We start from the raw sequence: 26,031 nt of genomic DNA on the forward strand, positions 1-26,031 counted from the left end.
GCCGACCCGATCAGCATATTTTTTTATAATATTTGCGTAAACGCCCTTGTTTGTCTCCGATATTTTAAGGGAGTCCATATATTTGCAGAGAGGAACCCTCGTTTATTTCTTCTTCCCCTTTTCGGTTGTTCGATCGAATCAATTGTATTTCAGTAGTTGTTTACTTTTTGTGTGTTTTTTCTTCTTCGATCGACTGGGTTTTCTGGTCTCTGTTCGGGTTCTGTATAAGCGATTAGATGCGAGATGGGTTCTAGGGATGAGAAGGGCAACGGCGAGCCGTGGAAGGAGAGGGATGGCGCGACGAGGCTTGGCGCGTCGCTATCTTCGGATTGGTCGGCGTTGCCGCCACTAGCATGGTGGTATGATCTCCCATCGCGTCCTACAGAATTTCCTGTTCCTTATTCTTGGAGTTTGCTTATAATGTTCTTTTCTTTGGTTAACTTGATTTTTGTATTGTAGTGGAGGGGAAATAAGGAATTCGATATCAAAAGCGCATGATCGTTTTGCTCGAAAGATTACGTTTTTTTTCCATCTTCCATGGATAACGCAATGAATCATTGTCGATTTTACCTCTGCCTTTGTTTCACTAGACAACTCTACACGTTGTTTGATCTGCGAGTTAGCAGTCTTTTGAGTTTTGTAACACCCCGATTATTTCTCCCTATTTTTAGGGATTTTAATTAGATTTAAAATCCTAATAAAAGTACTTTAGTTAAACAATAGAAGAGAGTTTAATAAAATAAAATGGATAAAAAGGTTTGTCTCGCGAAGACAAATCCAACAAAACTTGTTTGGATCAAATCGGAGGTCGTTTGGTTAATAAACCAAGTGAACCAAAATTGAACCCGGTTCGGTTCAATCGTTATAATGGAATTTAGCCGGTAGTTTAGATTTAATTGGGTAAAGTTACTGTGCACTCCTCAAATAAACGCCGCCTCTCCTCTCCGCGCGACTCGCGCCCAAGCCGCGTCCGCCGCCCGATTCCGCCGGCGGAAAACTCGGAACGGACCGAGGAGGAGGCTATAAGAGGAGGCCGCGACCAACCCTAGCCACCAGCCGCCTCCTCCTTTCCCTCTGATCGCGTCCGCCGCGTGAAGACAGCTTTCGCCGCCGCCGCGTGGAGAAGCAGCGCCGGCCTTTTCTCTCCGGTTGCCACCGCCCAGCCAGCCGCCCTCTGCCGGAAGCACACCGACGCCGCCGTCTCCCCCTTTCCTCAGCCTCCGTCCGCCGAGCAGCCGACGCTGCCCTGTTCGGCCCCGTTCATGCGAAGAAGACGAAGACCAGATCTTAATTAACGGGATTAATTAGATAAGGTAAGGGATTAATTGCAAGATTTTAATTAGGTTGATTAATCGAGTAGGATTAATTAATTAAGAGCATTAGGTAATGAATTAAGGTTCATTTGATTAAGCTGGTTAATTAGAATTATTAATCTGGATTAATTAAGTTTAGTATTGAATTAATCAGGTTATAAATTAGTATTCGATTAATGATTATAGTTTAATCAGTAATTACTTAGTTAATGGTTTCAATTAGTAATTAATTGATAGTTAATCGAAAGATTAGTTAAGTTAATTGGAGTAGTTCGATTATGATAGATTGGGTTAATTAAATAGTAATTAACTAATTAAGGTTTCATTAATCCTAGTGAATTGGTTAGGTTAGGTTTATTAGTAGTGGATTAATGAAGTAATCAAATTAAATAGATTAATTGGAAATAGTAAGTTGATTTGGGGTACGATTAACTCTTGACCCAATTGAGTAATTAGATTAGGTTAATAATTTTGATTAAGTTATAGTTATGATTTTTGCTAGGTCGCGCGAAGAAGGTACTAGAGCACATCGGAGAAGGTCTCCGGTTTCATAAACCTTAGCGTTAAAATCTTAGTGAACGGACATGTAAGTACATTTCTCACCTGCAGTATGAGTTGTTCCGTTACTTTCTTTATTGTTTCCACAATATGATTTGATAGAGCATGCATAAAGTATTCTTTCCATGACATCATTTTAAGTTAAAGCAAGTGTAAATTGTTTCTTCCAAATTGCATGATATAAGAAGTATAAGAAATGTATTTTACTTTTAAGAGGCGGGTATCGGGCCAAAGGTTCGCCCATCGAGAACACTTGGTACCAGGATTCATAAACTTTAGTACTTAGCCTGGAGGTCTAGAGTTCGAATCCTGGGGAAGGCAAAAATCTACTTCCAGGGGTGGAAAGTCCAGATGAGTAACGACACGGTCGACGACACGGTCGACGAGCCGACGGTCGACGGTCGACGACCACAAGGGTCGCCAAATGGGCCGCCGAATGGACCGCCAAATGGGCTGGGCCGGATGAGTAACGACACGGTCGACGAGCCGACGGTCGACGGTCGACGACCACAAGGGTCGCCAAATGGGCCGCCGAATGGACCGCCAAATGGGCTGGGCCGGGTCGTTACAATTCAAACGTATGACTTTCAATTATAAAGAAGCTAAGAAATTTTCTATGCAATACAAGTATTTCCATGTTCAGGTAGTTTCTACTTAAGTACATGACTTCATAACTACAAGTTATTTCCTGTTTAATTACTAAGAAAGCATGCAATGATTTCCGTTGTTTTGTGAGATTAGGTATGTACTTAATAAGCTTTGCTTATAGTTGCATTCCTTATACTGCAGATAGAGGTAAAGAAAAGTGTTAAGCAACGGGAGGCAGCAGGAGCAGTGTTCGATGTGTGTGGCGGCGGAACCGCGGATTAGAATAAATAAATGAATAAACACCTTATATCAATTATGTATTTTATATCAAGGGCTTCCGCATCTTAAATTGAACAGTTGTTTTATTCCGTTATAAGAATATTCCTTTTGATAGAATTTATCTATTGGATTTTCTACCAATAATTTAATAATGACAAGATATACGTAACATCCCCCTATTAGAAAGGAGGAGGGTCGTTACAGGTTGCCTTTGACGTTTTTTTATATGCATGCCATGATCATGCCTTGCTTTCCTAGTTCCATTATAGTGCTAGTTGTAAACATTCAAATCTTACACTGCTCTTCTCACTGATCAAGAATCTTTCTCCCTCTCTTTGTACTAAAATTGGCCATATTGAAGATCTAGACTCTTGAAAAATTTTCCTATTATTTTTGGAGTTATTTTGGGTTAACTTTAGTTCAACATTTTAGCATCACGATGGTTAATGTGATATAGAGTTCATTGCGTATAATTCTTAGGTGTTATTGTGTCCATATATTCCTTGATAAGTTAGTGTTATCTTGCACATGTTGTAACTTAACTGGAACATATATGTGGTCTTTGGTAGGCTGGTCAGTTGCGCAAAACTTCTTAATGGGTATACACTCAGGTATAGTTAGTCTCTGGATTGTTTAACTTTTAGCATTGCAACTAGTATCTAAGGCATTCTTAGTTTTGCATGGAATCTCTTTTAAAATAAATGCTACTTGTAACAAATGTTAATACATCATTCCAAGTATGCTGGTTTATCAATCAACTACTGAGAAAGTGGAAGATAAAAAGGTTCAGTTACAAATCATTGACATAATCGATGGAGTTACTGTTAGAATTAGCCCTTAGTGTCAATTCGGATTGAGTTGGACTCGAGTTGGACTCAAGTTAACTCAGATTGTGTGAGACTCGAGTTGGACTCAAGTCACACAAGCCAATTCTAATTTATCAAAAAGGTTATCATGCATGAGATGCATGATCTTCCTTAAAAGAAGAGAAAGATTATCATGCATGTTCATTAAAAGAAGAGAAAGATCTTCATGCATGAGATGCATGAGAATTAATAAAATATTAATTCCTTAGATCACTAAAAGCCAAAAACCCTTCATCCCATGGTGGGATATAAAAAAGGGTGAGAGGCTCTTGATGAAGAGGTTGTTGGATGCTCTTGCTCTCCCTCTTCTTCTTCTCTTCTACCACCTTGGCCGAACCCTATCTTGTGGCTAGCACCACAGTTTGATTCTTCTCCATATCAGTGTTCGTGTGGATACCGTGGAGGCACGAACGCACTGATCGTGCTGAGATCCGCCGACCTTGAAGGCAAGAGTTGCTGTCGGGATTGCGAAGGGCACGCATCGAAGGTAACCTCGATTCTAGTAGGTAGAATCGTCAAACGAGTATGTTTTTCGCATGGATCTTCTGGAGGGATCCTGTTTTCCGCTGCGTTATATGCGGTTTAATCGATTTTTCGCGCATATAGATCCCTACAGTTACATGTGGCAAAACAGGGTTAAAAAGCTGAACATATCCACTATCTGAGAAGCTTATGAATTCTAATATTCCTATGGATCAAGTTGAATGCAAGTGTTCTTATTGTAAGTTCTAGTACTAGGTTTGAATGGATGTTTTTGATACATCTTTCATTTTTTGGACCTTATAATAATAAATCTTCATGACTATGTTTTTATTTGGAAGATAAGTTGTTTACTGTGATAAAAAGGATTTATTTGCAGTAGTCAAGAACAAACTTCATTAATTAAAAGTGGGAAAACACAACCTAGCCAAAAGGAAACAAAACATCAGCAATGATCAGTAGCATGATCCCTAGTAACAAGAAATAAAATATGAATTCATAAATTCAATCAGTCAATGAAGACTAGAAATCTGCTGCCTTCAGTCAGATAGTGAACAATTGATTTGCAACCCCTATCTGATTAGATCTCCTTCAGAAAACTCTTGCAAAAGAAACTGGGTCTAAGCATCTATCTTTCTGATGATTAACCATAATTATATTTCATGTGAAATAAGGTTGTGGCTTTTTAAAATAACATGTTGGTCAGTTTCAAAAGTACAAACTCACTTCTCTAATGTAGCTTTACAAAACTTCTGACAAATTGTGATTGAATACATGTCATCCTCCCACTATGTTATACAAAGTCATGTGTACACATTTTGTATCAAAATTAGAAAGCGTTGGGGACAAGAAATTAACGATTAATGTGCAAGAAACTATTGCTTCTGTTTTGTAGTTTACTAATGGCTTTATTCTCTCTTTTGTCAGTTGAGCAGATTACGGTCCACTTCAACCTGGAACAATGCAACAAGTAGTTCAAGTCATGAAGGTTCCAGACAAGAAGCTTGGAAAAGATATTACCGTATTAGAATGCAAGAGGAATATGAGGATGAGAGGGAGAGAGTTGTAAGTTATTCTTCATCCTTACATCCATCAGTTTTTCTACAAATTTTTTTTCTCCAATGACTGTGGGTGAGATAATGGTTGTCTCTTTGTTTCACTAAATTACTGCACACATTTTTTTTCTTTCAGAAAGTGGTGGTTATATCTTGAGTAAAAATGGTGAGGTCAATGGAGGGATAAGATTCATATAGTGGATTGGCTTGATGATTAAACATATCTTGGTTATATACCACCTAGCAATTGATTTTAACTGGTCTATGGTGATCAAATCCATGCCAAAAATTAAAATATTAAAAAGAGCATGTAGATGGCATGTATCAACCCACTGCATAGCACATATGTAGGATGCTGGTGCTTATGTGGGGCCTCCATATATGGCCGTGTGTAGACGGCATATGCAACAGCATGGTGCACCTGATCCTGCCTATTGAAGCACCACATACGCTATATATGATGTGCTCCTTTCCCAAAGGTGTAAATGGCATACGTGACCACCTAGTCCACTTTTTGAAAGCCATGCTGAAATCCACATAGTCCCTGTCTTCTTGTCCCAATTTTATTTATTCTCCCCGTGGTGGCCCAATTAACCTAATCATATTGGGATGTGAATCAGTTAGGCCAAGAAGCAACCAGAGTCAGAATGATTGGATTAATGGAGTGTGATGATTAGAGAATGCTAGGAATGTGTATAGTTGCTGGTCAGATGACCTAGTCAGTTGTTTTACTTGTAATTATTACATAGTTTTGAATTTGATGCGATTGCTTGCCTCGAGGACAGATACAGAGGGTGCTAACCTGAATTATATAAAACAGTTTATTGGACATTCATTTTTGTATCCTTCGCCAACAGAAGTTCCATAATGTGTCTTGAGATAATTAAAGTTATTCTTTATAGTGTTATTATCCATGCAACTTGTATTGTTTTGAAAATAACTGATGATTATGACTTCATTTTTCTTTTATGTAGGAGCGTATAAGACGAATGCAAAGTGTATTTAACTGTGAGAGAAATAGGCGTAAGACCTGTTGGACCGAGAATGACCCTGGCAAGTACCAGTATATACCACGTGAAGATTGGTACTACGAGACAAATACATCTTACAGTGACCATAAAAGTAGTTACAAATCCACCCAAATTACAGGGGACATTACACAATGCCCTATCATTACACGGTCTTAGGTCTTGACAGGTAGTAACTGAACCACTCTTGATTCCTAGCAAATAAACACGACTTTTCACTTGTACTGCTAAACTTATTTTTTGTGTTGCAGAGGACTTGCACATTTCTTGGCTCGTGTTTATCTTAGTTAGAGTAGTTTTTTCTTAACTTATACTGCTAAATTTATTTTCAATTATACTGCTAAGCTTATTTTCTGGATTCGACATGAGGAATGGGTTGGAAGACTCAGCGGGCGGAGTCGGCAGAAGCAGAGCGATCGACTCGACGGATGGAGTCGACAGGAGCAAGGATGACTTGGAAGGAGTCGATAGAAGCATGGACAACTCAGCAGAAGGAGTTGGCATGAGCAAGGATTATTCGGAAGAAGTCGGCAGAAGCAAGGATGACTCAGCGGATGGAGTTGGCAGGAGTAAGACAACTCACAGATAAAGTCGGTAGGAGCAAGATGACTTAGCTATCTCTGAGAAAACTAGCAAGAGATTAGAAGGGGGTCAAGACACACTTTAACGCTACTTCTTTGACACTTAAGTCATAATAGTAGAATACAGAATGGAGAATATGGAATGTTGCTATATCTTAGAAATTGCATATGACATGAAATAGGTAATGATACATAGCTTAGCCTCTCCCTTTATTTTATATAGGGAGAGCAGTCTAAAGAACATACTTCTTGGAAAAAAGATCGAAGGATGTATCTTATACTTCTTGGAGAGAAGAACAAATAGTGTATCTCATACCTCTTGGAGAGAAGATGAAAGAGTGTGTATCTCATACCTCTTGGAGAGAAATTCAAAGAATGTCTCCTATTAAAGGACATTTTAATAACTGTCATTCCCCTTTATTTATCCGAGACAGATAATATTACTCCTGCGTTGACTAGGTGTTGATTGATTTAAGAGTTTTTTATATGGTAGAAATATTGACATAGTCAATATTTTTAACCTCTAAATCAAATATTATATATATAATAATTTTGAATAAAGTGAAATATTATATTTTATCATATTGTAACTGTTAGTTGTAATTGTTATAATAATGTTAAAAATAAAAGTATTCTTTCTTCGAATAAAAATATGATGGGATGTTTATTTGATGATTTTTGTAAAATGAGCATCTATTTGATCATATGTTAAACGTAGAGCATTCTCCAACTAATAATCAGGTATCAGTTTAAACTGTGTTATTTTGTAGGGATATTTTTTAGAAATGGATCTAAGAACGTTGATTATCTCCTTGAGCATTTTTTTTTCCAATTTTTATCAAAAATAAATAATTAAAAAAGTCATGAATGATCTAATATGTTTCCTTCCTCGTATTACCATTAAAAGAATTAAGCATATATGAATCATTTAAAATTGTTGCACTAAGTTGTTGAGACATCCTTGCATGCGACATGTGGATGGGATGACATGATCCATCATTATCATCGTCACCTTCATTGGGCTCCACAATGAAAATCAATCACTCCCATCATGAATGTGCTCACCACAACCCTAATTTGAGGGATTAAGTTGGACCCAACGTGACCCACAACCCATCATGCATAATCTCCAACTCTCCAACCCAATTGGCTCGTGCACAATCCATCCAAATCTTCGGTCCAATCAACTCCTCAATGCATCTACTTAATTGTCGGTGTTATAATCACATCATTTATGACATTTATTATTATTTGTTCCTAAAAAATTGATTCTACTTTACTCCTCTCTTTGTCGATATTATTTCGTGGGGCCTCAATATTTTTATTATATTTTTGATCTTAAAATTATAGTAATTTTAGTTAAAATGGTTATAATGTGTAATAGGTTGGATAAAATTATTATAAAGAGTAGTAATTTTGGTCAAAATTAGGATAGTAAATAAATTAAATATTTATAAGTTATTAAATTAAATAAATAAATTTGAATACATAGCTCAACAACTGCTTTTGTGAATAATTTATAAATAATATAATAATATCTTCAAATAAAATTTATGAACTAAATAAATAAAGAAGCTCATAAAATCAATGAAAAAGTGTATGATATCAAGCTCATTAACCAATCAAATAATTTTTAAAAAAAAATAAATTTTTTTAAATAATTAAATAAACTTTAACTAAGAGTTCATAAACTAGTAAAAAAAATTAAACTAAACTTAAATAATCATTTTAGGCTCGACTTATTTACCTTGATTATCTTTTTTAATAAGTTTTAACAAACACAAAGTTCCACTTAATTACAACCGTAACCAAAAGTGTTATAACAATTTTAGTTAAATTGTTCCACATTTTTAATTAAACCTGCTATAAAAATATTAGAGCAATTTTAATTGAATTGAAATACTTTTAATTAATTGTAATTAATATTAAAATAATTTTGACTAAATATATTTTAAGTATTTTTATCATATAATTTTGATTAAAATTATAACCTTTATTTTTATTATTTTGAAACTTTAGGATTAATCTTGTGGTCAACTGTTTTCCTGTTTTTAAAATAAAAACTAAAATAAAGGACCCTTTTTAAAAAAAAAAGTATTTCAAAATATGGACCAATAAGGAGGCGAGTAACTGATAGGTAGAATGAGACCATCATCAGACGCGACGACGTAATCATCCACTTCCTTGCGGTACTACCACGTCGCCATCAGAGATGCCACGTGTACCCCTTTTTAGAAAATTTCTCGCTTTCTCCAGTAAAGCCGAGATGGGACCCATTCTTTTCTCCAAACAATAATAGCAACAGCCGTGGACCCGCCTCTTGCACCCACAAGCGTACGACGCTGGGCTCCGCTCCACGTGTCCGAACTCGAAGCTCCTGCGGACGTGTTGCTCGTACGTCCTATTGGACACGCGGTGTCACCTCATTGGCGCCGGATACTCCCACCGGCTCTTCTAGTGAGCTACCTTCCTCCCACCGCCACCTGTCGCTCCAGCCAATGAGAGTCCTGAGAAGGCATCCGAACACGTGCTGATCTGGACACGTGTCGGCCTCCGTCGCCCTATTTAACCTGCTCCGCCATTTTCTGCCAGCGGAGGGATCGAGGTTGAAGATGGAGCGGAGAGACGGTGGCTGCCTCGCCATGTACGGAGGAGGAGGTGGAGACGCCGAGGCGGCCTGGAAGATGGGCCGGATCATGCTCAGGTTCCGGCCAATCGCCCCCAGACCGGCCGTTACTTCCCCGGCGGGCGCCTCCGCCGTCGCGGAGTTGTCGCCTTTGGGAAGGAAGAGGGGGCGGAAGAGTACCGGCGGCCGTTGCAGAGGGAGGAAGGCGAGGAAGGTGGCGGCGAAGCCGTCGCCGTCTTCTAAAAATGATCGGAAGGCGTCAACCTCCTCGGCGTCGTCTTCCTCCACGACCACCAGTACGACGACTTGTTCGCCCACGATCGTGACGCTTCCGCTGATGCAGGCGGCGGAGGAGAAGCTGGACGACCCGGCGGAACGCCTGTCTCCTGGATCTGAGCGTCCGCTCCTTATGCCGGCGTGGATGGGGTGCAAGGCGGCGGCGAGGATGCCTTGTCCGCTGACGGCGATGGGGTCGTGGGTGACGGTGGAATGCGTGACGAACACGTGGAGGGATGGGGAGGTCGCGTGGAGGAGCGACGAGGCGGTGCGGGCGGCGCTGGCTGCGGACGACTGCCCCGGGTTGGTGTCCGACGAGAGAAACCGGGTCACGTGGACCAACGCGGCGTACCGGCGGATGGTGGCGGGCGCCGTTTCAGACGTGGTTCGCGGTGGTGGCAGAGCAGGGGCAGACGAGGTGCGGGTGGGGCTTGTGGCCCGGGCGGCGGTGCCGGCGTCAGGGGCGTGCCGGGCGTTCACGTGCAGGATGCGCGTTCACTACGCTCGGCCGGACGGGAGGGCGGAGGGGGCATCGTCTCTGGCGGCCCCGTGCGACGTGTGGAGGCTGAACGGCGGCGGCAGTGCGTGGAGGATCGACGTGAAGACGGCGTTGAAGCTCAGCCTGTAAAACTTGCTTGGTACCACCGCATGAGCTTGCTTATGCCCCTCGCCGGCGAAGCTTGCAAAATCAAAGTAGTGTAAGTTGCTGCTACGGATTTGGAAGAAAAGGAATGCTAATAGCAGTAGTGCTCAGCGGCCGATCGCTTCAAACTCAGGGAGAAGATGCTGCTGCAAACCCTAGAATCGTTACGTACGGAAAGAACATATTCTTTCTTTTTTTTTTGCAACCTCAAAAATCGCCTTCAAAAAGAAGTTTTAATAGTATTTGAAATTTGAAAATTTAAAATTACTAATTATTTTATTTAAATTTAAATATATAGTTATATTTTAGGAGACTATTAAAATTCACTTAGTTTAAATTTAAATATATCAATATATTATGTTTTTAATATAGTTCAATAAAAAAATGATAAATCTCAGTAAGTCTCATGAACTTAATTTCTGGGGTGGTCGGTCCGGTTCTATAGAAGTTTTCTATCGACTATCAAGATAAATCAGGAAGCGTATACAGTGATCAATTCAGATGTCCAACATCCTTTGATTGCGTTAATATAGTTCATTAAATTTTTTATAAAACTTTGGACACGTCTAACATGATTCTCAACCATCCCCACTAAATTTAATGAACATTAACTAAGGCAAACAAGTCCAAGAAATCATGGTAAGTTAAATTGCAAGTGAATTCCCTCCTCCATGCTCACTTTCTAGAGGGGTTCAAAAATTAATTTTTCATTTATATTAATATAGTAGGTTTAGAATTCTCAATTTAATATAAACTTTGTTAAATATTAGATTTTAAATTTAAAAATAAATTTAATCATTGGACATGAAATGAAAATTGGAATGAGTCCGATCTAAATTTATCGAATAGGTATGGAGATAAGGATTATATTGGTTTAAATCGAAATTGATTTGAATTTAATTGGGTGAAGTTATGATCGAATTAAGTTCATGAATTAAATTGATTCAATCGATTTAAATAAATTAGGATATTTTTTAAAAATTTATCTTTTTTCTCTCCACATACGCAACAACCCACCACCGATTTCTTCTCATTTTTTTCTTCTCCCTTTATTTTCCCTCTGCTTTATATGACAACAACAACGTTGCTATTTTCTTCTTCTTTTTTCAGTCAACCAACAACAATCAACTTTCTTCATCTCTCTCTCAGTCACCAATAGTAAGCGTCAAGAGCAGTAAATTTTTTTTTTTCCCTCCGGGACATAGGTGAGTTGATTACGACGCAGCAGACTTGCAGAAGAGGATAAGGGTTCAAATCCTGGCGAAGTCCAGGCAATACCCTCATACGTCGTGATTAACTGTATTTTCTCGATTTACCTCCTCACAGATGGTCGTGGGGCCGACGACCGTGTGGGGCCGCTAAGGTGGCGGATCCACCTTTTTTGTAGAAGAGCAGTAAATTTTTATTTCTTCTCTTCACAACAACAATTTCTCTTTTCACAACAATAACAACAATTTGTAGTAGCCCCTCCTTCCTCCCCTTTACTACTCAGACTATTGCTTGTTATTCAATGCAGCAAGCATTGCTATTGATCATCACTCACTGCAGGAGCTAACATGCATGCATTCTCTTGTAGGCCAAACCAAACCAAGGAACCATTTAATGTCCTTGTTTAAAAAAATTATTGTCCATGTACAACTACTGATTGAAGGTAAAGATTGATAAATTAATTTCTTGATTATCCTTTAAAATTTTCTCTTTTCCCCTCTTATTATTTATTTATTTCTTCTTATGCATTATTTTTAAATATTTTTTAGGTATAATATATAATTATGGCTCTGAAATATTTATTTGGATCTCAAAAGAGAAAACAATAAAGAGAAGAGACATTTATTCATTCGATAGGAGATAAAACATGATCGGTGTTAAATAAGAAATTGTGAATGACTTGGATGAAGAAGATAATGGTAATGTTTTTGATGTTCAGCATGAAATTATGGACCAAGAGAGTCATTCACATTTGAATAATGGTGATCATGAAAAATGAGAAAAAAATTGATCAAAATTTGAGAGATTTTTTAGTGGAAAAGGGTCCAACTAGAATTGATATCATTTTATTTCTTAAAGATAAAGTTGGTAGGCATTTTGATGCATTGCATTATGAATGGATGTTGCAAAATGGAGAAAAAAAAAGTTGGTAGTTTATTCATTTTGCTTTTGTGGTAAGTTGTTCATAAATCACAACAATATGAATATAATTAGTCAATTAGCCACTTTGGTTATATCGATTGACATAATTTGGCCCCCACCAGGGTAAATCATACGGAATCACAACAACATGGCGAAGCCAGGCAATATCCTTCGTAACCAAGTCACTGGGTTCTCGATTACCTCTTCACAGATGGTCGTGGGGGACTTATGGTATCAACATAATATAATTAGTCAATTAGCTACTGATGGTTATAACGATTGACATAATTTGACTTGATGTCTTATAAAGCATGAACGAAGTAAGGAACATATTGGTTGTATGACAACACGAAATGAATTGGAAAAACAAGACTAAAATGATGAAAACATTCGGATAGAAATTAATAAAGAAAAAGAACATTGGAGATTAATTAGTGTTAAAGAGGTTAATTATTGTTACCTATAGACTTGCAAAAAATAATCTAGCATATCGAGAAACTTGCGAAAAGTTTTATGTTGAGAATAATGGTAATTTTTTACAAATGATTACTGAGTTCGATCTATTAATATAAGAGCACGTATGACGTATTCAAGTACATGAGACATATTACACATATTTTGGTCCAAAAATTTAAAATGAATTGATTCAGATGTTGGCAAATGAAGTAAAAATTGTAATTCTTAGAAAAATTAAAAAAGTAAAATATTATTCGATTATACTAAACTGCACTCTAGACATATACATATCAGAACTAGTTAGGGAATAACTGTTATTGTTCATTTCACAGATATGATAGGATTTCTAATTGTTTATGCAGTTAATTCATTCCATTTGCATTTCATCAATGCCCTCAAAAACTTTCACAAATGGACGTATGATAAGATCATTATGATCTCCAAACCAGTCAAATAATATTCAGCTATTAGCAAATCACTATAACTGAAGGTTGATGTCTCTTGTCAGAAAAAAAATTAGGGAAAGAGTTACAGAGAATCATAAAATTTTTTATTTTGATTTATAAATAACTCTTTTGATGAAAATATTTTAAAATAATAATTCAAATGGTCTTCTTAGGTTTTAGAGTCGTTCAGAGAATTGCAAAAGTATTTTGAGAATGAGTCACACTCTTTTGATACAACGTCCAGGTTATACAATAGGATTTAAAAATATGTGATAGATTCGTTAAAAGTTATAAAGTATATTTAAAAAATAGCAATTAACTCATAATAAAAAATAAGGGAAAAAAATTATGGGTGTGAATCTATATTAGGAATGATAAAAATATTATCTATTTTAAGAAAAAAATATATAATCTCCCGTTGAGGACCTGAAAACAAAAATGTTTCTCTCAAAAAAAATTTTGATTTGATTTTTTTTTATGTATTTGATGTAAACTAACAATGCAATAATATGTCAAAGTAAGTGAGTTTGAAATATCTATCATATTAACTAATTGCATGAAATTTTATTGTTAATATTAATTCATGTATTGAAAAAAAAAGTAAAATAGGAAAAGTTAATAAATTTACTAAATGAAAAATATATACAAATTTGTTGAAAATAGAAAATATTTTGTGTTCTATTAATAACCATCTAAAAGTATCAATTATTAATTATCTTTATTCCAAGACTATGGAATAGAATATAGTATAAAATATTTTAGGGTCAACTGTAACTTTTTGATTTATTTTCTCATATATGGTCGTGTGATCGATCGTGTGGGGCAGTTAGGGTGGTGGATTCCATCTTTGCTTCGTCATATATGGTCGTGTAATCGATTGTGTGGGGCAGTTAGGGTGGTGGATTCTATTTTTGCAGTAGAATATCTCTACAATGACATGATATATTGCCCACGTTGGGCCAAAGTCCTTATAGTTTTTTTTTATTTTCCCCAAAAGGTCACATACCAATGGAGATATCTTCCATCCTTTTAAACCCATGATCTTTTTTATGTGTTTTAGATGTGAGACTATATTTCTACCCTTGCAACCCAACAAAAATGAATATACTTTATAAAACATACGCATATATAGATGCCAAAAAAACATATCATATTTTGAAATTTATGAAAAGAGACACTTATGTTTCAAAAATACTCTTCCATTAACTTCGTTTCAAAAACTCAAAATTAAGAAACTAAAACACTAACAATCTCAAAATTTAAGAAAATAAAACCACATCAAAAGAAATCAGATGAAAACTATAATTTCATGTAAAATTATATTTCACATGAAATATAATTTTGGTTAATCCTCAGAAAGATAGATGCTTAGGCCTAGTTTCTTTTGCAAGAGTTTTCTGAAGGAGATCTAGTCAGACAGGGATTGCAAATCAATTGTTCATTATATGTAGATTTCTAGTCTTCCTTGACTGATTGAATTTATGAATTTATATTTTATTTCTTCTTACTAACTGCAAATAAATCCTTTTTATATTAAAGTTTTAATTATTTCTAAAAACTCATAAAAGTTAATAAAAACTCAAAAGCTAAAATATCCGACGGATCATAAAAATTAAATATTGTTTCATTAAATAATATTAAATTATTAAATAATTATCTTATCAGCTGGGCAGCTAAAGAGGGAGCCCGCTTAGATCTTGTCGGGATCCGCCGACGATATCGTATGTGGCGGGCCCAGGTTTATCCATCTGACCACACGTGTCGCTTTTCTGACGGTTGAAAATCTTCCATCGCTTGCGAAGCAGCCACCGGATAAAAACGTCTTTACGATTCGTGCTTGGACGCTTGGCATGAGAAACGGATTAAACACGCATCTCAAAGCATGAGTCAGATTCCTACTCTATTTAATCACAAAGAAGTTCCTACTCTATCAAATAAAATAATTAAATGTAATCAAATTTAATAGATGTGTAATTTACTTATATTAACTATCAAATATTTTTCACAATGATACACAATTAGTCAAATGAGATCCAAAAATATAGCATAATTAGTCAAACACTAACTAGATAAAGTTGGAAAAAATACATATAGTTGCCGGAGGCAAGGAAAATGCTAGAGGAGATCAAGTCATAGAGCGTGTTGGTGGAGGTTGGAAAGAGAAACCAAGAATGGCTTGTTGAAATTGTTGCAATAATGTTTCAAATTAATTTTTGTTGTTGCTCATCTATAGTCTATCGTTGCTCATTGATAGTTTTTTGCATAGTCATAATCTTTTCACTATCATCATAACGCTTTGAATTGATGTTTGTTGCCCTAGGACCACCTACTATAGATTGTTTAGGTAATGGATGTTTGCCCTAGGACCACCTATTATAGATTATTTAGGTCCCTAAACTAAACCCTTGACGTAGTGAGACTGTGAGCCTAAAACTTGCATCGTGATATTAACATCTTTGGGTTGATGTGCATTATTGATAGTAGAGGCAGACACTTCTTATTCTAGTTGAGTTGATCAAAGTTCCACCATTTTATTCTTAAAGAAAATAAAATATGGTTGTAGCATAAACAAACAAGAAAGTGGGATAAACATGAGACAAGAAAAATGAAAAGAAAAAAATAAGAACGTGAGTCATGAAGGAGATGAACATTAGAATTAAAATACCATAAAATAATATCATAACTTAAATTAATAGCCAAACTAACCATAATTAAATGCCAGACAATGAAATCAAGAATATGATAAAAGCGGACTATGAACCAACACAACGACGCAAGGTTCCTAGCTAGTAAAAGCAAGTCTAGAGGATTGAGTCGTTCAACAATTAAATGCTAAACAAAAACATTATCAAATTCAAACGAAACAATATTGTAAAAGATAGTTGAAAATCATCTCAAAAAATGTTTCACAAAAGGATTAGTAACAAGATCACATAGAATTAACAGAAATGCAAGCATTTAACTACTGAAAATCATCCCAAAAAGCAAAACAAAATAGATGATTGATCAATTATCATACTATTAAAAACACACACATTGCTACAATAGAATGATGGGGAGAATGGATAAGAATTCATCAGATATGGTCGAACTTGTGAAAGAATCATAATCTTCACAAATGATTAGGAGAATATTTATAATTCATCCTAGCATAATTTTGAGAGCATCATTCAATCCACTATACCAAAAATGTAGTAAAAAATAATAAGCCATTTAACAAAAATTTAGGACCAAAAGAACATTTCTCATTAATAAATCAAAGTAATATAAAATCATGCTCCACACTCCAATTAATTCAATCAATCAAAACCCAAAATCAATAATACCAAGACATTTATACATCGAGAGGGACACATCCAATCCAAAGGTACTTACATATTTTTGTGCAGCCCCATCATTCTTCCATTGTCCTCCTTTGCGAAACAATTTCTCGAAGGTGTCAACCACACTCGGAAGCAATCCCATCTTAGGATTAGCCTTAAAAAAATAAAACAAGTTATCATCATATAAATTGTATCAATAAATATTGTTTTCAAATAAAATTTACATCATCATGGTAATGTTGGACCGAGTCTTAGATCCATGGTCGCCCTCAAGTGGCCTAGTAAATCGATTATTGCTATTCTTTTCAGATTTTTTTCTAAAAAAGAATAATATTAGTGCAATTAATATTAAAATGTTTATCGACTAATCTAATTATTACTAACCATTTGTTCTTTTCCAAAATAATCACAAAGAAAATCCCAATCATTTTTGCTTACTCAATTGTACGGCTTCCTTTTTGGCGCATCTTTATTTTGCAACCCATCAAGTTGCTTCCAGTGTCTCCTCATCTTACACCTTCAATCTCTAACAGCTCTCATGGCAAGCCGCTCTACCTCTGCATTCACCACACTTGTCTTTGGATATATAAATTTGTTCTTCAAAAAAAAAAAAAAAAAAAACTCACTAACACATAGACATAATCAAAATGACATTATGTAATTTTACAAACATACATCAAGATGATCAAAGATGAGTTGTTTATCAACCAAAGAGACATCCTCCCAAGCCATAACTCGAGGAGATATTGTATCTCGAACTATTTGAGCTATGAAGTTATTAAACCATTTTCCAATTTTTCCAACACTACCACTGTATATTCTTCAAACTTAACCTCCAATTTATCTATGTTTTGCCTTTTTAATGCCTTCTCAAGGACTATACTTCAAGATTCTTATCTCCATGTGGTTGTCTACCTCGTCCATCCCCTTTTGATTCATCCTTGTCGACACTAGAACCATTAGCATTCAAACTAGACATCCTATAAAATAAAAAGAAGATAAATTAATAATACGAATAAATGAATGACATCATAAATCATGCAATAAATGGACAATAACATAAACAATAGAATAAACTAGGAGTAATGTAGATAAATATATTTCTTACTTCTTTTGAATTCGTGTCATTAGTTTCATTTTCAATAGTATCATCCTCGTCAATTTCAACAATACCATCTTCTTCTTCATCATATTCTTCTAAAGTGTCATCTTCAAAATCATCCACATCAACAACAAAATCATTTATATTGTGCAACAATTGATCAACATTCATAACCTCAGTTGGTTCGATATCATCACGATGGAAGCAGCCATTCTTTAACTCTGGTAATTCTACCGCCAATTGCAATGATTGTGAATTAGTTTCTTGTACTACGTGAGGATCGATACTAGTTGTGTCAATATCATTTTCAACTTCAATATTTGGATAGTCCCATAGATTATGTGGGGCATAAGCCTGCACCAATTTCCACATCGGATCATTCTTGATATTGTTCAAGTAATACATTGATTTTGCCTGTGATGTAAGTATAAATGGATATTCTTGTACTGTTCTGCTCCAACTGCTTGTGAATTTATTCTTTTCTTGAATTCTTCTTTTCATTGGATCAGCGTCAAACCATTTGTACTTAAATAACAACACTGAGAAATCTTTTAAATAACACAACTCTACAACTTCTTGAAGAACGTCATAAAAGTTTTGCCCTCCTACACTAGGTACAAGAATACCATTATTTTGTGTGGTTTGTCTCACATCTTGTTGTTCCACAAGAAACTTAACGCCATTGATAATTACACCAGAGTATGAGTACACACTGAAATTGGATCTATTATAATGCATACAATTCATTTGTATCCTCATATGATTCAGATGCTTGCATTTCATTAACCTAAAAATTGTTGGAGAAGTATGATACAAGAATTTCATTTGATTTGCAATTACTCAAATCAAATGTAGTCTAATATTATTTAGAATTGGACAATTTATGATATTGACTTGAACATGTTTTTTTTTATCTTACCTTATACCTGAAACCACATTGGAAATTCAACTTCTTGTTGTTGTTCCACATTCCGCACTCTCCTAGTAGTAGATAATTTTGATGTTCCCTACATGATAGTTAAAATAATATTATTAACTAATGATATACATTTAGGTATAGACAATAATTGAAAGAGTTATAGATGACTTACTCAAGGTACTTTTCAACTTCTTAGCAATTATTTAGTACATACCCGTACTCTATAAAGAAGTTTCAAGAACTTTGACCTCTTTCTTGCCGACCAACTTGCTTGAATATAGAAATAACTCTAGATGAACATGTGAAAACTGTAGAGATCTTTTATAAAAAATAATAAATAAATACAGCAGAATAAAATTGATCCCTCCAAAGCTTCATATGAATGCAGTATACATATTTGATCAATTTGTCACCTTTGTTGCATGAATAGAACAATCTCGTCAGCAGCTTGATTTGGTAGATTTTAGTATGATTAGAATGGTCGCGCATCTTCGGTATCTATACGAACACGTCCTTCGCTCGTCGCATGAACTCAGCCTTCAGAGAAGAACCACCTTTGTTATGCTAGCAACTTGGAAGGTTTGGCTATGAGGAGAAGAAGATGAGACTAGAAGTGATCATCCACCAAATGCATAAAAAATGACCTTTTGTACTCATCTAATGAATACAAAAGGTCATCCAATGAATATAAGGGGTCACTAATGAATATAAAGGATTTTTATCTTTTGCTCTCTTTTTCATCAATGCTCCATTAATCTTTATTAATGGATTTTAATCTTCTTTAGTAGTTGAGTCTAATTCGGATTAGACGCAATCCAATAATCTAATAGTTGGATTCATTTTAGTCTAACTTAGATTAGACATAACCCTATAATCTTAACGTCTATTATATTTTAGTCAAACTAAAATAAACCCATCTCGAAATTAATATGTTCTTTGTGTGTGACTTAATAATATTTTAGATACATAAGCAATGAGTGACATCTAACAATGCATCATTGCTATCAAAGTGATGAGAATGTCGAGATCCGACCTAACGTTTTTGTGTCTATTGTCTTATATAACATGGTCCTTCTATCCTCGATATCTAGATTGATCCATGATGTATAGACCGTATGATCTTCTTATCAATCTTTGTATTTCTTGATATCTAAGTGGACTCATTTAACCAAATGAGTTCAATATCTCATATTGACTTATTTGAGCATAACCATACATTTTAGTAGTCCTACTTATCAAATGACCCACATATATCACTTCTGTCATATGAAAGGGATAGATCTCATCTACATCACTCACATCCCTTCGCATAACTTATTGCATACCCAATAATCGACTTTATAGTCCACCTTGTTATAGGTGACGTTTGCTGATACTAAAGTACACAACTCCTTATGTAGAGAACTGTAGTGACTTTAGGTCTAAGGAATATTTATACTAATAGTCACGATGAGAATATTTATGACACTCATATATGATCCATGAAATATTCTCATAGCGGGTCAATTCAGTACATATTCTCTAATATATACTCATGTGTCAACTATATATCTTATATCCATGACTTGTGAGATTAAGTTATCAATTGGCCGATATGCTAGTCTCAATGCATTAATATTGCCCTTGTATATTAAAGCATGACTAGAAATAATTAAGAGTAGTGTTCTATATATATCTACAACCTTCCACTATCAATTAAATCCATTGATATGCTGTAGACTAGAACGTACTACCCTATGATATTATTATACTTATTTATCTGACACAGATCTCAAGTAAATATAATAACCATAAACTTTGTATTTTATTAATGAAATATCATACAAAAGTTTCTTTGTCAATCATCTTATAATTGACTCTAAGGGCTAACACTAACAAAAACTCTGTCATCATTTCCTTTTGGGCAATTATATCAGGTTCGATATCTCGAAAATACATCGAGCAAAAGGTTAAAGCCTCATTAACAATGTAAGCTTCAACAATTGATCCCTTTGGACGTGCTCGATTGCCAACATATTGTTTATAGATACCTAGAGCTCACTCAATGCTATACATCCATCTAAAATACACATGACCACCCATTATTGCCTCTTTCGGTAAATGAAGAATCATGTGAACCATAATATCAAAGAACACTGGAGGGAATATTCTTTCCAACTTGCACAAGATAAGAACAACATTTGTCTCCAACAAATTAGGATCAGTAATGTTCAAAGTCTTGGCACATATTTGTCGGAAAAAATTACACAACTCAATCATAGTTTCACAGACTTCTTTTTTTAAGTATGGCCTAATTCCTATTGTAAAAGTTGGAGCAAAACATGACAATCATGAGATTCAAGTCTTGATATCTTACCAGTAGCATCAATGACATTTTTTGATAAGTTGGTGGTAAAATCATCCAGAAACTTCACCGATTAGATAAATTGACAAAATAAGAGTTTCTCCTCAACACATAATGTATATGTTTCTGGTGGCTTCTTTCATTTATTTTTATCTTTGTACAGATTGATGCAACTCATTCCTGATCCCCGTGTCTTGAAGATCTAGTCTCGCCTTTTCTGTGTCTTTTGATTTTCCTTCTATGTTCAATAAGGTACCGAGAACATTATCACATACTTTCAACTCGATGTGCATTACATTCGAGTTATGTCGAAGTGGTAAGTGTTGCCAATATTCAAGTTGAAAAAATATGCTTTTTTTACCAATTAAGCTCGATAAGTGAACTCTTATGCTTTATAGCTCCATACTGCTTATGCTTTCCAGGAAGAACAATAGCACATGTTCTAACTGTGCTAATATATCTTCAGCAATTAGTTCTTTGGGAGGAGATCTTGGTTCTACCTTACCATCAAATTGTTTGCTTCGCCTCATTGGATCATTTAAAGGAAGAAAACGGCTATGCCCAATGTAAGCTATCTTATTGATGTGGGGGCTTAGATTTGTCGTCTAAAATGAGCACATCAACTTAATTAATACCGAATCTCCTAACTAAAGTAGTATAGGGTAACTCGAGTCGTCTTCCAACGATTATAGCCGGTGTATGGTAATTCTAGTGATTATTAGACAATTGGGGATTTAGATTTTCTTTTTGGATTGGACGGCGGGGGGGGGGGGGGGGTGTATTAAGTTTTAAATCTAAATAATGAAAAGAACACTACAAAGTACTAAGAATAAATTGCATCAAAAAAGTAAAGAAGTGCATTACACAAGTAAACAAGAGAAAGCTATTGACAATCAACATCCAAAACTGTAAGGAAAAATTAAGTAAACAATTGACATGCAAAATTGAATTTAAGCTCAGAAGTGGAAAGTAAAGTAAATCTAGTGAATCTCCCTATGTCCCTGGCCGAAGGTGGATGCGAGGTGACAAAACTCCACGGAAGGTGCGGCGAAGGAAGGAATCTCCAACTTCGATGCAATCCCCGTAGTTGATGCGGCGGTTGAGATGAAGTGGCGGAGAAGGAAATCCCCTTGACTCCTCGATGGATGGAAGATGACCGGATTGAAGAAGGGAATTCCCTTAACTTCCGTCCGATGGTGGCGATGAATGAAGATGATGACGGTGAGGTGGAGGTGGCGGCCAACCCCTAGGTCAGGTCCAAAGGGAAGAATCCCTCATCTTCAAAAAAATGAAGCCTTTATATCCCAAAAAATAGCCCCACGACACGTCCGTATCTCAAGGCACGGCCTGGAGAAGGAATCCTTCTACAGAAGAGGCACGACCGTGCCTTTTAGCACGGCCTAGAGAAGGAAGCTTTCTGTAGAAGAGGCACGACCGTGCATTTTAGCATGGCCTAGAGAAGGAATCCTTCTTCACACCCTGAAGCAAAGTTGTAGATCTTGAAGTTATCTTCATTTTGGTAGGTGACACGACCGTGGGTCAATTTAACTAAAAGTTATGTCAGTTTTACTTTCAATCTGTAAAACTGTCCAGATAGAAGACACGACGTGTTTGGACCCTGGAAAGGTGAGACACGACCTTGAAAGGTGAGGCACGGCCTTGAAAGGTGAGGCATAATCTGGACTTGTGAGTCACGACCTTGGAAATGTGAGGCATGACATGGACTTGTGAGGCACGACTTGGATTTCAAAATTGGTCCGGATGATGGGGCATGACCGTGCCACTTTTCACACAGCTGTGTTGGCCTCTGAAAGCACTTCAAATGACCTCCAAACACATCAAAATGTGCTTCAATTTTATCCAACTTCATGGCTCTTTAAGTATCATATAAAAACGCATTAAAAACATTAGATTCAATTCCATATCTGTAGGAATAAGTAATATAATCAAAAATAAATTTTTACTCGTAAAATGAATTAATATACTCAATAGTTACATAATAAATAAAAATAAAAATATCAAGTATTAAAGTTAAAATGACCTATAAAAATGTATATTATCACTTACTCCTTATGCCGTTTGAAGGAGTTTCTGCGTTACAAGTTGGACATGCTTTATACCCTTTTGTACTCCATTCAGACATTAAAGCATACACAGGGTCATAATTGATGGTCCACAAACTGCTGGATGCATTAAAAAATCATTCTACAAAGAAAGTGGTGTTACTGTTAGGGTGGAGTATAAATTAAACCAAACCATTCTTCCATTGTCCTCCTTTATGAAACAATTTCTCATTTGTAAAAATAAATAGATAATGTGGAAAAATTCAAATTTTTTATTTTAAAAATAAATTATTTTGACAGAATAATTAGTACGATCACAAATTCTAAATTTATTTCTAACTTTATATATTCTATCTCAAAATTTTTTAAAATATTCTATCTAACAAAAATAAAACAATTTATAATATTTATAAAAAATAATATAAATATAACAAAAATATATAATTTTATTAATATCTATATATTATAAAAAAATATTAAACTATAAAATAATAACATTTACGTTATATTAATATCTATAAAATCTATATTAACATTGACGTTATATTAATATTAAACTATAAAATCATAATATGTTATTAATATCTATATATTATAAAAAATAAAAATATTAAACTATAAAATAATTACATTTACGTTAAGAAAAATCATTTTAAGTGTAATGCTATAATGAAATAAAAGTTTCGTTAAAACACAAAATTTTTTTTTAAAAAAAATAAATACATAATGTGGAAAATTGCAAATTTATAATTAACTTAGAGAAAGTTTGAAATGCGTCTTTTGTTCCGGAACGCGTCAACTTTTTTGCGTCGAAAATTAAATGATCCAACAGGTTATCATTCATTAATCCGTATAGTGATTTAAATTGGATGATTAAATTTGTAGAGTTAGAAATAAAATAAAATAAAATAAATAGATTTTAATTTAATAATTAATTAACGTTGAGTTCAATTAACATTTGATTTATATATCCAATATAATTAAATATAATATCGATTTAATTACATGCATATATTATTAATATATAAATGTGTAGCATATATATAAATAGCTAGAATCAATAGATTTTAATTTAATAACTAATTAGAGCGCGGCGAAACATAATTAAAGAGAAGAGAATTAAAAAGAGAGTGAAGTGATTTTTATTTATATATTCCAACGAATTAATTAAACATATATATATATATATATATAATTAATTGATTGATTAATCTTTAATTTGACTTAACTTATTCTGTTTAATTTGTAATTATCTCGCGGATTTGGATTAGGCGGTGGAGTGATTTTAATTTAATTAATTAATAATATATATAATTCCATATATCCCTAGCTAGCTATTAATTCGCTGAGCACTAATTAACTAATTCTGTTTGCTAATTTCTCTCTTCTCTTCCGTTTAATTCCTTCCTACGATCTAGCTATTTAAACACGTACTGACAATCACTCCAACTCCAACTCCAAATCGCCCAACATCTCTTCATTCTCCCTCCACTTCCATATTTCGAATTATATATATATAATATCATGGTGGCTACAAGTGTGAACGGCAACGGCAGCATGCTAATTTCCTCTTCCGCTGCCAGCAGAGTCGAGGTTCGTTCCGTGTGGGCTCACAACCTCGACCAGGAGTTCGCCCTCATCCGCTCCGTCCTCCCCTTCTACCCCTTCGTCGCGTTGGACACTGAGTACCCTGGCGGCGTCATCACCTCCAAGAATCCATATTGCACCCTCAATGTCACTCAGCGTTACGATTTGATCCGCGCCAACGTCGATGCCCTCCGCATCGTCCAGGTCGGCCTCACCCTCTCTGATGCTGTCGGTAATCTCCCCTATGCCCTCTACAATGACGGCACTTTTGTGCGCTATGTGTGGGAATTTAATTTCCGCGACTTCGACATCGATCGCGACCGCTACGCTCCCTCCTCTGTTGAGTTACTCAAGGCTAATGGCATCGACTTCCAAAAGAATAAAGCATGGGGCATAGACTCTCGTTGCTTCGCCGCACACCTCATGGCCTCCGGTTTACTTTCCTTGGGCCACTTTTCAATTGTATCTTGGGTGACCTTCCAAGGCGCTTACGACTTCGCCTTCCTAGTGAAGATGCTCATCAGCGACAGTAAGTTACCTGAAACCGTCCATAAGTTCTTGAGCCTTGTCCGCTACTACTTCGGTGAGAGGGTGTTCGATGTGAAGCACTTGAGCAAGCATTGTCGTGGCCTTTATGGTGGATAATGGAGAATCCAAGTTGAGCGGGCAGTGGGTCACCGACACCAGTCCGGCTCTGATAGTTTACTAACATGGCAAGTGTTCTACCAAATTGCTTCCCGTGTGAATCCGGAACTCATCAACCGTCCAGAGCATAATGGAACACTTTTTGGACTCGAACTACTACCATGATGGAGCTATTGTTGCTTTCTTGTAATTAAGAAATTATATATATTTTGTTGCTTTCTTCTAGTTTATGACTATATATTTTTTTTCAAATTTCTTTTATCATTTATTTTGTTAATTTTCAAGACTATTCGATATATTTTTTTTCATATATTTTGTAAAGTGTTAGCCATGCTTTATTGGTAACTATAATAGGAGTGGCAAAATAGTAAAACAAATTAATTTGGTCGTGCACTTAATTAGTCAAACGGAATCAAAGTTTAAATAAATATAATAATTTAATTCATTAAAGTTTATGAATTAAAGTTGATTAATACGTAATATTTTAATCACATATTGAAATATCAACTTAGGAAATTGCATCTTCTCTAAGTACTTTCTTAGTTGTCGTGTATTATTCGCCTCCTTCCTTTCCATTGTCGTCCAATAAACTAGTATTATTCTTAATTTACATTACAAATTTAAAAAAACCTCGAGTTATATTCGAAAAGAGTCTAATTTTACAAATGAAAGTATAAAAGTTATCACATTAGATAAAAAGGGTCATAATCATGCACTATGGTA

At 35.4% G+C, this 26,031-nt stretch overlaps 1 protein-coding gene, 1 long non-coding RNA gene and 3 pseudogenes across 2 annotated transcripts; 3 read left to right on the top strand and 2 right to left on the bottom strand.

Annotated features, from left to right (window-relative positions):
* The first annotated feature begins 1,059 nt into the window (after nucleotides 1-1,059).
* LOC141833768 (uncharacterized) lies at nucleotides 1,060-6,203 on the top strand. The gene is made up of 4 exons (XR_012602244.1): nucleotides 1,060-1,313; nucleotides 1,816-1,899; nucleotides 5,012-5,149; nucleotides 6,114-6,203. It is a non-coding gene; the product is annotated as an uncharacterized LOC141833768 (long non-coding RNA).
* A 3,155-nt stretch (nucleotides 6,204-9,358) lies between these two features.
* Nucleotides 9,359-10,517, top strand: LOC141833810 (uncharacterized). Its single transcript, XM_074721308.1, has one exon. It carries the CDS (start codon nucleotides 9,361-9,363, stop codon nucleotides 10,276-10,278), a length of 918 nt encoding a protein of 305 aa, XP_074577409.1. The 5' UTR covers nucleotides 9,359-9,360; the 3' UTR covers nucleotides 10,279-10,517.
* A 4,933-nt stretch (nucleotides 10,518-15,450) lies between these two features.
* LOC141834076 (uncharacterized) lies at nucleotides 15,451-18,122 on the bottom strand (annotated as a pseudogene).
* Nucleotides 18,123-20,706: 2,584 nt separating this feature from the next.
* On the bottom strand, nucleotides 20,707-23,280 carry LOC141834077 (uncharacterized; annotated as a pseudogene).
* Nucleotides 23,281-24,600: 1,320 nt separating this feature from the next.
* LOC141834078 (putative CCR4-associated factor 1 homolog 11) lies at nucleotides 24,601-25,473 on the top strand (annotated as a pseudogene).
* The last annotated feature ends 558 nt before the right edge of the window (nucleotides 25,474-26,031 follow it).

Source organism: Curcuma longa, chromosome 8 (assembly GCF_044706935.1).
Source record: "Curcuma longa cultivar G26 ecotype Majalengka, Jawa Barat chromosome 8, ITB_CL_G26_1.1, whole genome shotgun sequence".
Lineage (NCBI taxonomy): Eukaryota > Viridiplantae > Streptophyta > Magnoliopsida > Zingiberales > Zingiberaceae > Curcuma > Curcuma longa.

What these genes read in the sequence shown, in the direction of transcription:
- LOC141833810 (XM_074721308.1), top strand. Translation starts at nt 9,361, where the DNA reads ATGGAGCGGAGAGACGGTGGCTGCCTCGCCATGTACGGAGGAGGAGGT.